This window comes from Coregonus lavaretus (assembly GCF_964263955.1).
Source record: "Coregonus lavaretus genome assembly, chromosome: 18".
Taxonomy (NCBI): domain Eukaryota; kingdom Metazoa; phylum Chordata; class Actinopteri; order Salmoniformes; family Salmonidae; genus Coregonus; species Coregonus lavaretus.
This window is the reverse complement of record NC_140005.1, coordinates 27,855,971-27,869,904: the sequence shown is the minus strand read 5'-3', so window position 1 is coordinate 27,869,904 and position 13,934 is coordinate 27,855,971. Positions and strand designations below refer to the sequence as shown.

At 41.4% G+C, this 13,934-nt stretch overlaps 1 protein-coding gene across 1 annotated transcript; it reads right to left on the bottom strand.

Annotated features, from left to right (window-relative positions):
* Positions 1-239: 239 nt before the first annotated feature.
* LOC311145538 (glutamyl aminopeptidase-like) lies at positions 240-10,990 on the bottom strand (the record flags this gene model as incomplete). The annotated part of the gene is made up of 20 exons (XM_084181807.1): positions 240-1,082; positions 1,253-1,334; positions 1,511-1,651; positions 1,867-2,040; positions 2,215-2,319; positions 2,418-2,491; positions 2,637-2,787; positions 2,880-2,935; positions 3,046-3,182; positions 3,303-3,385; positions 3,511-3,671; positions 3,805-3,870; positions 4,166-4,231; positions 4,346-4,480; positions 4,589-4,702; positions 7,267-7,421; positions 7,542-7,662; positions 8,100-8,231; positions 8,538-8,679; positions 10,350-10,990. The coding sequence occupies 20 exons, from the start codon at positions 10,988-10,990 to the stop codon at positions 933-935; spliced, it is 2,886 nt and encodes a 961-aa protein (XP_084037933.1). The 3' UTR covers positions 240-932.
* Positions 10,991-13,934: the final 2,944 nt, after the last annotated feature.

Sequence of the window (13,934 nt, the reverse complement as noted above, 5' to 3'; positions counted from 1 at the left end):
GCCATAAATCTTTCTGATTGACAGGGGGTCAAATACTTATTTCCCTCATTAAAATGCAAATCAATTTATAACATTTTTGACATGTGTTCTTCTGGATTTTTTTGTTGTTATTCTGTCTCTCACTGTTCGAATAAACCTACCATTAAAATTATAGACTGATCATTTCTTTGTCAGTGGGCAAACGTACAAAATCAGCAGGGGATCAAATACTTTTTTCCCTCACTGTATATTAACTGGGATGTATTTTGATATGTTGGGGTTACTCATGTAAATTCTTATTTTATGACATAGCCATTGTCTTCCAGATGTGTTTTACTTTACTGTAATATTAGCATAAACTAACAAAGTATGTTTCGGTGTACGACATTCTGCTTTCTAAATGTTCTTCCCTGTGGCAACACACTCATCCAGACTGCAGTATTCACAGTAAGTGCATATACACTCTTCTTTATTTCTTATACATTTTTACACTTTTCATTGTTTGAAATATAATATTGAAATATTTTTTTATACATATAAATCAACATACCTGACCCGAGATTAAAAGTTATAATGGTTATTTAGATACGACATCTGAAATTCTGTACAAGCACTTCATACGAAATTAAATATTTGTGCATCAAAAACATATTTTTATATGTAATGCAGGAAAGGCATTAAGTACTGTACATTTTTTCCACTAGAGTAAAGAGAAAGTAGCCTGCTGAGTTACTGGCCGGAATTCAGTCATTTCAGATAGAGTATTTCTGCCCTTCAGAAGTGTGTTTGAGTTGCACAGCAGCGTGTCCAGGATAGAGGGACTTGACACTTGATTTAGAAACAGGCAGTCCTGTGGCATGATCTATCACTATCGTTGAATGAATGAGTGGAAACTGCATGAAGGATTGTGATTTGGATTAGGTTTACAGTACTTTAGTGTTGACCTGATGTCATCAGTAAGTGAAGTTGCTCTCCAGCCATGAGCTGATCTCTGCCTTGTTCCTCCTGACCCACTCAATGTTGTTCTTCACTGTTTCTAGAGCTTGCTGCCTAGGCATCTCCCCAGCTCCGGCATTAGGGTTCAGCTTGAAAAAGTGCTCCATCTAAAACACAACCACACAGTCAGTCATAAACACAGCCACAGTCTAAAGGCACAATCCACATAGATCAGTCAATCTTAAATTCGAGCACACCAGTGCTTGTCTCGATTTTAAGTTGTTTAATATTAGATTGAATTATTCCAGTTCTATGAGTAGAAGGGCACTGTCCTAACCTGCCACAGCTGTAGCTCTGTGTTGTAGGTGGTGCTGATTCTGGTTAGCAGGCGTCCCAGGTTCCTGTCATTGATGGTGTATCTGTAACAAAACAAAAGGAAATTGAAACTGTCACAGTATTCGCGACTCATTAACTCTAGGCTCAGTTGCTGCTGATTCAGTCAATTGACTTACAGCCTCGCATTCCATGTAGTCACTATCTCTTCAATGACTCTGGGCTCAGTGACTCTCCATTCAGACTCAGAGAATGGGCTCACCTGTTCACTAGGTAGTTCCAGTTGAGGATGACCCAGTCCCAGGCCATGGTCTTGCCGTAGCGGTTCAGAGAGACATAGCGGACCACAGTGAACAGATCCTGAGTCCTCACAATACTCTCATCTTTACATGCCTCCAGTAAGCTGTAAAACATCCCAACACCGTTATCTTCAGCACCATTCTCTTAAGCCATATCTAACTGAACAAACTAAAATATTGCCAGAAAAAAAGTATCACACTTTCGCCAATAAATGTACTCTCGATCTAGTAATAACTTTTCACTGGATTATATTAAACAGTGATTTTGAATAATGCTTGTAAAAATGATATATGAAGAGAATTATTGTTTTTTATTTACTTATTCAGAAGAGTGACGTTCTCCACAGATGCCAATCCATACAGGAGCTTGTCCTTCTCTTGGGCCAAGGTCTCTGTTTTGTACCTCTCAAACATTACATTCCACTTCGCCCCGGTGCCTGAGTTCTTCATGCCATAGCGATACACCAGCAAGCGCAGGTTCACCCCCACAGTGCTGGAGGTCAAAGGTCATGTTACCATTTGGGCTTTAGAGGGATAAACGGGATTTTAGGAATAGGAATGCTAATAAAGTAGTTAGTTATGTCCATGTACGGCAGATGGATTAGTAAGTAGATAATGTGTCATTTTAGTGATTTTATTCAAAAGTCAAGACTAATACTGTATTTACCTGATGGTTCCTGCGATCCATTGGTCAAAGATAGCAGATGCCTCAATTAGCACTTCCTGGTCTCCCATTTTACAAGCAATGTCCAGGACTGTCTCACGCAACAGCCTATACAAAACCAATATAGACAATACCGTTTATGATCAATATTCAGCAAATACACCCATGATCTGTCAAATACAGTAGACAGTCTCTCCTAGTCTTACCTATCTCTCTGGCTTCCCACATCGTACCATCCCAGTGTCCTGGAGATAGTCTGCACATGCTCACGGAATAATTTCTGTAGGGAAAGTAAGTGACACCCAATGTGTGAGCAAACTCACAAGATTATTATTTTGTGTGTGTGTGTGTGTGTGTGTGTATGTGTGTTCTAGTTGGCCAGCAGAGGGCAGAATTCACCTGTAAAAAAACAACAACTGACTCACCTGGAATTTGGGGTAAAGAACAGTGTCATCTGATAACATGTCTTGCACATAGGCGATGGAAGAAGACAAACGTTTCCAGACAATGTACTCAGTCTCATTGGTCAGGTATTTTGTCAGGTTGAATGCATTTCCATAATCGACAACGTCTGCCCTGATGAGGCCGATAAGAAAAATACATTATGTTTAATTTCAGTTTTATATTGACAGATGTACTTCAAGTAAATGTCAGCAGTGTTTATTTACCTTCCCAGAGCAAAGACATCATCAATGTAACTGCATCGGTCAGCAGCGTCTAACTCCTAGTAAAGAAAGTGTCATGCCGATTACTACAGGTTTAACCTATGAACTGGTAAGATTAAAACTATTAATATTACATCTGATACTATAGTAGCAGTTTAAATTATATTACCTGGTGATTTGTTTGGAGTTGTTGACTAATGGTGCTCCATATGCTGTCAGGGTGATTGACTCTGTAGAATCCAATGTGGTCATTGTTGACCTTCAGGAGTCCATCCGTAGCAGGGGAATAGCCAGCTAAGACTAGCTCTATTTGTATGACACACAAACATGTATGACTTCAATTTGACTAAATACATGATGTTACCAGAGTCTGGAACTGTAATGTTAAAAAGGTCAAGTCTAGGATTTGGTCAGAAGTATCTTTACCTGGACTGGACTTGTTGAACATGATGGAAATAGACTTATTACTATCCACTGAGTACCACTTAACAGGGATGTTCCACTTGTAACTAAAATAAAAGCATAGCCCTTTTAGGATTTACCGGTTTCTCCTAATAAATTTAGCTGAATATACATCCATGGGGAAATCAACCAATGATCACAAAGGGATTTGATAGTGCTGTGAATAACTGACCTGAGTGGTGAGGGTGGCTGGGTGGGATTAGCATTGGGGTCCAACAGGAATCTTCGCTGAGTGAGTTTGGTCTGAGTGCCGATGGTGGACAGGTCCAGTACTGGGTAGCCCATCTGTGTGGTCCATGTGTCCATCACATCTGCTACAGGCAACCCACTCACCTGCAAACCAAAAATGTTAGTGTTTATCATACACATAAGAATACTAAGTTAGATGCAGTGAAATATTATCAATAATATCAACAACTTAGATATTTTGAAATTACTATGACCAAATTAGTTATGACAAACATACATTAGCAAGGGATGCCCAAAAGTTGGCTGTTTTGGCATTCTGAAAGTGGAAATCTTTCAAGTATTTCTGTTGAAGGGAGAGGAAAACAGGTTACCATAAATGTACCAATGTGGCCATCCATAGATGTAATGATAAATACAATTTAGGCTATATATTGCTATAACCCTTTCAAATTATAAAGTAAAGTATTACCATGGTAAAGTGTCTGACAGTAATCATAATTTCCATTCAACAGGGAAGGGATTGCATCTCCCTAACACTCGCTATTAACAAATTATTCTGCTATTGACTGAATAGAAATCAAGAGACTTGGTGTAGGGATGCTTCTATCTACTTTACGTCAAATTAAATGGACTCTTACCCGACAGCCATCCCTGAAGTTGTCTCGGCCCAACCAGTCCTCCACCATCCTGAGAATTGATGCCCCCTAGAAAAACAGTTACAGGAAGATGTTTGGAATGAATTTAAAGACACATTTTATTTCATTATATTTTATTTCATCCCATGTAGTAGGGGGAAAAGGGGCACAGTTTAAGATGACCTTGCTGTAGGATATACTATCAAACACAGAGGTAATCTGAGCCGGAGTTGATACATCCACAATGATTGGATGGGAGGTGACGAGAGCATCGTCGACCATGACAGGAAGTACATCACTGATGATCATGATGTCACGCTGGTAAAGACAGACCGAAGTAGATTTAGAATGTATTCATAACCAGAGTTGGGGTTAAAGCAATTCCATTTCAAATCACTCAATTCAGGATCTGTCAGATGGACTCACCATTCCCCAGAGGGGCTCAGCCTTCTCCACACCGATGTACTCAAAGAAACTGGCAAAGCCCTCATTTAGCCAAAGGTCATCCCACCAATCCATGGTCACAATGTTCCCAAACCACTGCAGGAAAATACAACATGCAAAGTTATCTTACAGCTGACTTTATTTCCAAACAAGTCTGTATGGGTGAGTGGGCGTGTGTGCATGTGTGTGTGAGTGCATGTGTGTTCTGGATACTCCAGCCAACAGTGGGACTCAAGGATAGTTGGACACATAAATAGCAGGTGAGCCAAGGACACAAACTAACAGAAAAACACACACACACCAGGCAAAGCTCCAACTCCGACAACACAATATTTTCATGCACACAAAATATCATAGCATGCAGTTTAACACTCTACAGCTCTGCATACAGTATAAAACATAAAATACAGAACAAAGTTACAGACACAATATGAACATATAAAACCCACATCGTTTCTATGGGTATTTACCAGGTATTTACTAGTAAAGTCAAGTGCTACTTTCACTTTTTCAAATTTTCTTATGACATACTCTTATGCTTTTCTGTGGATATACATGCTTTTTTTTATTGCTACTGGTGGATTACAGGAGTGTTTTATTTATTTATGACTGGATCACTATCTGAACTGCACATTGTGAACATGTTTGTTGTAACTCTGGGATGTGGTTGCAACTGTGCTGATATTCACCTTCCTGTAAACAGGCTGTGGAAACAAGGAAACAGCACCCAGCTCGCACTTGCCCCTCGGTCCTGTGACTTTGGACAGTTCATAAAACTTTATGGACAGCGCCATCACCCTCTTATTGTCCAAAAAAGAACAAAGAGGCCTTATTATTGCACATCATAAAAGGCTTGATGGATAACTGGAGGGCTGACGTACGTCAACAGAACACTATCGTTCCCATGACCAAATTCATGGTCAATGTCAAACCATTCCAAGCTATTGATTGATACAAAGATAGGGTTGTTCTCTTTTGCAAACTTTGAGTTTTGCCGCTAACGTGTCCCTCATGACTTTTCCCTCATAATTTAGGCTTCATCATTGTGACACAATACCGTCAGTGGCGACCCGTCATTCAGGGCAGATGGGGCAACTGTTTAGCTAAAAATGTATAAATATATATTTATTTTTTTATCTGTTTTGCATGTTATTTTGGCATTAATTCATGTCACATATCAGTTAGTGAACAATGTAAAAAAAATGTTTTATTGAGTTAATAAAGCTGCATACAAACAGTCTACTTCTTGTGTAAGGCAGCTCCAAAATGTTTCAGCCTAGCTCAGTGCTTTCTGTGGTGGTGGAGCAGCCAGCGGAAAATACCAAGCATATGGGTTGGTAATCTTCTCTAGTTCTGCCGTGATTGGCTCAGTGTTCTGTCACTCATGGGGACACTACGTCACCACATAATCTACAGGGAGAGCTAGGCAGTTCAAGCCCCCTTGGGTGCTGCCATAGATTTACATTAGAAGTGCCCATCCAAGAAGGATCAAGGTCATTGGCCACAGATAAAATGATGTCAAATCACGTTATATCTACCGTAGCTTTGATTGGACTGATAATGTTACTTTCTAAATCTTAGCTAGCAAGCTAGACAAGCAGTCATCATCATGAATCACGTCAACAAATTATAGATAAAAGGTATCGGTGCTCATTGGCCATTGGACATAAACATTACACAACAAGTCGGAAATCGCAAATTCAACAATGAGTGGTTTGGAAGGAATCAGTGGCTAACTGCAAGCGTTGCAAAGCAATCACTATTTTGCTTTGCCTGTCTGCTATTCGGTGGAGAGGGTGTGTGGTCCAAGTCTGGGTTTAAGGATTTAAAACATCTATCTGAAATGGTCTCTTTTCCAAGCTTAAAAGGATAAACATTCAATCACAACACCATGGGCCAGAAAAGGTTGAATACATTGGTCATGCTGTCAATCCAGCATGACCTCTGCTGCGTTCAAAACAACTGGAAACTCGGAACTGGGAAATCTCAGACTTCAGTGAGTTCAAGACAACTGGGAACTCTGAAAAAAACGAGCTCCGACTGGGAAAATACGTTTCCAACTCTGAATTCCAAACCGGGAACTCTGGACTCTTTCTAGAGCTCCGACCTGAAGATCACTGACGGCATGTGTTGAAAGCACCTTTGATGACAAAATGTGATGACAAGAAGGACCGCTGCGCCACCGTCCTGTTCAAGTGAGCACAGCACAACAACGGTGAGTCCAAAAATGAATTGTTTGCTGCTGCATAAATTAGCTCGTGCTTTTCTACACGAGGAGAGGATACTATATAATGTTGTTGGGTCTGTAACCATGTTTGCCAGTGGCAGTCTCTTCCCATTCAAATATTTGTTTTCATACAAAAAGTTCAGTAATAGACCAATGTATTCCAGTTGATTTTGCGTGATTTTAGTTTTTCTGTCACCGTTATAGTGCAATTAATGTATTGCTTAGTGTTGTGTTGTGTAGTGGCTTTGCTGGCATGCATTAAAAAATAGTTTGCCTGACCAAAATGTACATGCTAAAATCGCCACAATACCATAATATAATTTATGGGTGATTGAGCTCTATGACTATGACTATTAAATATGATTTTTCATTTTCCACTATAAGATGTTTTCCACTATAACATGACTAATGAATAACTCTTGAACTTTCTCACCTGGTGGACCAGCTCATGAGCGATGACGCTAGCCACACTTTGTTTGTTATACGATGACGACTGGTTCTCATCATAGAGGAGGTTGGTCTCCCTGTAGGTGATCAGACCCCAGTTCTCCATGGCCCCTGTGCCAAAGTCAGGAATGGCAATCTTATCTGAGAAAAACAAAAACAAATTGCAAGCATGTGTGTATAAGGCATCATGAGTTCATTGTATCCAGTGCGGCCTCCCAAAGTAGTTACAACAGTTAACAAACAGAGGAGATCTGAAATTACCTAGCTTTGGGATGGAGTATGTCATGTTGAAATATTCCTCAAAGTAGTCAAAAATGACCTTGGTTGTGTTAGCAGCATACTCTGCTGTCGCAATTTGTGCAGGCTGTGCATAGATTCGCAACTGGAAGAAAATGATTTAAAAGCAGAGTTATTGAGGTAAGTTATGGGAGTGTGTATACACTACAGTATGTGCAAGCATGCCTCTGTGCATACATGCATGCGTTTACATTTAATCAACGCAATATTTATAATTCTTTCGATTTTCTCCAAAACATTTACATTGTAAAATGTCACTAACTGCTGAAATCTCAACACAAAAGACCAACAGCTGTGATACAGATTGGAGACCAAAGTTAAATAAACTTTTAACTTAGCTTTTACACCATTTAAAACTTTGAACTGGACAGGCTTTAAATAAAGTTTTACAATATTTACTCTCAATATACTCTGTAGACTATAAAATATGACTTTCAACAGTTAAAGAGTAAATATTTTCTTAGTTTAAGGTGGAGGAGGGACCAGTGAAAATGACTGCTGAGAAAAATTGCAAGTACTTACAGGAATTCCTCTAGACGATTTCCTTTCCACAAACTTAAACTGGTGCACAGCAAAACATACCAAATAGGTACTCATTGGAACGGACCTCTGGAAGGACGTTTTGATCTTATTGTCAGGAAGCAGCTCTGGGGCGCCCTGGAAAGGAAGAAGGTCTATGGTTTAATAAAGATGTCAGTCAGCCTCTCTTATGGTTGTGTTCTCAGCCCCAAGGACCCGGAGCAGAAGATTGATGGCTCCTGCTTTTGCATTCATGGCACTCACTCTCCTCACTCTCTCTGTGACTTCCAATGCAGCTTCAAGTAAACTAACCAGTAACACTATGCGCCACCTGTTTTGTGATACATTGTGCATACATTATATGCATTTATTTAGTATGTTATATAATTTGTTACTATGAATACTTATGTGTTGCAATTTATTTTCTTGCATAGACTGTACCTCCACTGGCATATTGGAGAGGGCTCCATAGTCCTTGTCGTGGGTGATGGAAATCTTGTAGGTGGCCTTTTGGTTTGGCTCATCAAAACAGGGGAAAGATTTGCGGGCGTCTGTCGGCTCATGGTCAGTGGCAGCAATTTTTCTTGGGAGAAAAATAAACATGGCATGACTATGTCATCCCTTTATATGACGTTTTATTAAACTGTTGCTTACCAGAAATGTTTACTGTTATGTGGCTGCTAAATGTGCTTGAGCAAAGAGAAAATGGACACTTCATGGCCAATACTGCAAGTAGCTCCCTACACCTGTCCACCTTTCAAGTCATACTTATTGACACACTAAAAACTACACTACATCATCAACACTATCATTTTAACTTTGAATAACAGCAACTTAACAGATAACGTACTGTGACGGGTAAATATGGACTTGTGGCATTTCAGATACACTCTTACCTAACAGAGGTTCAACCATGGTCCTATTAGTGATAAGAATCAATGCACTCCCTGGGTTTATTTTTCCCTCAGTGGTTTCATCCCATTACACCCCTGTTTGGAGAATCTCTGTAGTGTGATATAAAGTACTAACAGATGGTATTTTGCATACTAAACTAGTCTAAATAGTTGCCCTTTCTTGTCCTGTTCCAAGAATGGACTTGCAATACATTTACATTTTAGTCATTTAGCAGACGCTCTTATCCAGAGCGACTTACAGTTAGCGAGTGCATACATTTTCATACTGGCCCCCCGTGGGAAACGAACCCACAACCCTGGCGTTGCAAGCGTCATGCTCTACCAACTGAGCTACAGGGGACTACAATACTGGCAGAGCATGTGTATCTGCCAAGCTAGAAATCCCCAATGAGGGACAGAGCCAATCCCATCAGAACCTGCACGTTGTCATACTACAACTAGTAGTAGTCATAGTAGCAGCAGCAGTAGTAGTAGTTACTAGAGTGAACAATATTTCTGTCTAGGGAAGGGGATACCTAGTCAGTTGTGCAACTGAATGCATTCAACCGAAATGTGTTTTCCGCATTTAACCCAATCCCTCTGAATCAGAGAGGTGCGGGGGGCTTCCTTCATCGATGTCCACATCATCAGCACCCGGGGAGCAGTTGTTGTTGGGGGTTAACTGCCTTGCTCAAGGGCAGAACGACAGATTTTTACACCTTGCCGGCTCAGGGATTCGAATCAGCAACCTTTTGGTTACTGGCCCAACGGTCTTAACCACTATTTCTGTCTAACATTCATATGGAGGCGAAAGAAACGCACACCTATTTAGGCGAGGTGTTGGCTAACGGAGTAGAACACTTGAAAAATAAAAGGAGAGCCGAACACTCTAGGAGCGCAGATGCAATAATTGAATGACCTAATAGCCAACGTTTCGACAGACAAGCTGTCTTCATCAGGGTATAATGTTGAACGTTCATAACATTATTTTCCAGTGAGCTGCTGGGCCTCATGTGCACACGCACACACGCATGCACAGACGCATACACACACAAACAAGCACAGATGCATACACTCACACTATATGTGTGCAACAAAAGTTCAACATTCACCTTTTGCTACTATTTCTGTCAAGTATACGAATACAATTTGATGCATACGTTGGATATATCCAACGTATGCAGAACACAGAACGCACTGCAACTGCCTCTGCAACGCAATGCTGCAAGTCAAATGCAGCGTTCCATTGGAACTGAATGTACTTCTGGTGTACCAAAATGCATACATGCATAGAGACACACAAAAACATACTGAAATACACCCAATCTAGAACCACAAATGCATGCCTCAAAGGACTTACTTGGTGGCCCCATTCTCTGTGTAGGTGACTCTGTAGAAGCCCACCAGAGATCCGTTGAGCCAGCCCTGGAAGTCCAGGGTGAGAACATACACCTCATTGGGCTTGGTGGCCGCAAGCTCCTCCACCGCCTCCACTACCACATACTCCTGCAGTTTGAACTCAAAGCAACCCTTGATGGCCACAGTCACGTCCCTCTGAGCCTGTGGGGTTTTCAGGACAAGCCTGGGGACTGCGCTGACGAACGTCTCCCGGATGTGGAGCCATAGGTGCCTCGTGGGTCGGCTTACCTCCAGGTGCACGGACACGCTCCCCATGTAGAGGTCAGTGGTCAGGTCAGGCTCCAGGTGGAGGTCATAGTGCACCGGCTTCACATAGTCTGGCAGCCGGAAATTCTTCCAGTCCCCGTCAGTGTTGTTGGAGGGCTTGCAGGGCCCCCTGTCAGCTGTTGGGGGGGTGGAGGTGGGCTTGGGGGGTCCCTCGGTGGGGGCCGGGTCAGCCGGGGTACTGTCGGGCTGTGTGAGGCCCACCCCCAGCCCCACAGCTATAGCTGACACCACCACCACAGCACAGATGAGGGCCACGTGTTTTTGTCGGATGCAGTACCTCTTCTCCACCTTCTCAAAGTCCAGGCTTTCAACCATGGTGCCCGCCTTGGTGGCGCAAGACCATACGCTGTGGCCTCAGATATCTTCTGAATCCCCTACCGGAGGAATAACGTGAGGGAAAAAAACACTGTTTCCAGATCAGATTTCCAAGGGGTTGCAGCTGAGAGAAAGCACAAAGCCAAGCTGATTTAAAACTGACCACAGATCAGTTCCTGTAAAACCTGATAAAAGAGAACCCTAGGCTTAGCTAATCTGAAACTAACAGCAAATCAGTCAGAGTTCCAGCATATCAAAGAGGAACAACTATTGGTCTGAGTTGATCCAAGCTCAGTCTGCCTGCCACCGAGTGCAAGGCTGCCTGTGGGAGGTGGAGAGAGGTTAGCTGGAGCGGTGGAGAAGGAGGAGGAGGGTTGCAGAGGGGGAGTCTACAACAGAGAGAGGGAATACCAAGCACTGGAGGCAAGTCTTATACATTAGTGCAGGGCAGTTTTTTTCAGTGGGCATTGTGTAGACATATACTCACTTCTTAATCCCCACTGATGCATATCAAAGCAGTGTAGTGGAGGTATTGGCCTACGCCATATCAATTATGTAGTACAATAGAGTAATCAAGCACTAAGTAGCCTAAACAAATGCTAATCACATTAAATATTTGGCAATATGGGTGTGAAAAGGGCGACTGTATATTATTCAGCACTACGGGCAAACGCGAAAGTCGGATCAAAGATTTCAGCACTGGGCAGCTCTGCACTCCGCTCTGTTCTCTGACTCCTTTTGTTGTTTATTTTAATTGTATGGTTTCCCACGTTGCCATTCCAATCTGAATAGTCTGCAAAGTGTTTGGCACAAGCTGCACATCTATAAATTATAACATCTTCCGTGCTCTAAAGTGGAGTGAAGTCTGCGGGGTTCCTTCCAACTTCTTCCAGGTGCTTATTGTTTTTTGGGAAGAGAGACACGATGGAACTACAACTTCCGTTTAAGAACAAAACAGAACTCAACAGCATTTGTAGTATACCGTATCTGTTGCAAAATATTTAGCAACAGACTAAACGTTTTGTAACAGCGTCGGCATTATGAATACACCCCTGATATTCGCATTCACAACGAGAATAGTGCATTTATTCCCATGTCTCATTAGTTCTACAGTTTAGCCTCTTTATTTTGCTTCTCCATAGAATAACTTTAAGAGCACCATTTCCCCTCATATAAAATAGCCTTTGCCTACAGAAATCCTGTGTCAAAGACTACAGCCTAAAAAAGTTATACAATAATAGTAATACTAGGGTAGAAATCTGTGGAAACCATTGTGTATGGAATTGAATGTTGCCTAGGCCTTATTTGTAACCCATAAATCTCCTTTAGCAAAATGCACAATACAGAGATGAATGAGAGTGACTGCTCCCTTCAAGTGTTCGTTGTAGGATAATGATCTCAGCAGCGACTAGCATCCAAGCCTTCAGCTGCTGTGAAGTGTAGGAATTCCTCGAATATCCCGTTCTCATGTAATGCACCACCACAGAAATCTGTTCCTTTTCTTACCTCTGCGCTTATCTGGTCCCTTAGTCTAACATATCAGAGGGCAGAGCCCCACCTGTTTTTAGGCCCACCTGTTTTGCTAAATATATATATATATATATATGTTATTTTGGCATTAATACGTGTCACATATCAGTTTGCAAACAATGTCATTTAAAAAATACATTTTAGTTAATAAAGCCACATACAAACATGGTCTCTTTTTTGCTTTCTTGAGTAAGGCAGCTCCAAAATGCAGGTGTTTCAGCCTAGCTCAGTGCTTTCTGTGGTGGTGGGGCAGCCAGCGGAAAATACGGAGCGTAGGGGTTGGTAATGTTCTCTAGTTGCGCCGTGATTAGCTCAGTGTTCTGTCACTCATGGGGACACTACATCACTGCAAAATCTACGGGTAGAGCTCGAAAATTCAAGTCCCTTGGGTGCTGCCATAGACTTACATTAGAAGTGCCCATCCAAGAAGGCTCAAGGTGATTGGCCACAGATAACATTACGTTAAATCACATTATATCTACCGTAGCTTTGATTGGACTGATCATGTCAATATCATACTTTCAAAATCTTATCTAGCAAGCTAGACAAGCAGTCATCATCATGCATCAAGTCGACAATCTATTGGCAATTTTATTTTATTTACAATTAAATATGACAATCAATGGTGACACTGTGGTATCTTGACAAGGAATGGCCACACACATTTAAAAGTTTACTCGCCTTTATGTGCAAACCTCGCCAGCAAAACATTTTAGTGGCCCCCCTCTTGACAGCGGGGAGAATTTATTTTAGTATTAAAGTTCATTTCCTGCAATTCTACACGTTTTGCCATGGGCGTTGTGAAAATTGTGCAGTTTTAAAGCAAGTTCTCTGCAATTCGACCCATTTTGCTAATTTATAACTAATTTCCTGCAATTCTTCAGATTTTGCCACGGGGTGGAGATACATTTCTGCCCGTACTAAAGCTAATTTCCTGAAATTCTACAAATTTTGCCATGATTTATGCCATGCTAAAATTAGATCTGAGTGAGAGTGGCTAAAAAAAATCAATAGGGGCACGTGCCCTTCATGCCCGGTCGGTAATTAAGCCATGATTACTTCAAGTTTAGATAGCTAGCTAGACTAATTTACCAATCTAAAAAATGTTAGTGAGTGACTGACAAAAGGAAAAATGCTGATGCACAACCAAATTTCGAAACTGCACCTTGTGTATTCTACTATTCTAACAGTAAATTGAGACCCCAACTGAGTACGGCCTGGGGCCCTAAGCGACCGCTTATGCCTCGAGCCGGCCCTGGATGACATCATCAAAGACAAAAGGTCATGGTCAATACCAAATCCAATATCATTACACACATGAATATTAATAATACTATACTGCAGGTAAATACAATACATATTCAGTAGGAATTATTTGTATAGTTTTCCAGACTATTAACACACACACACACAC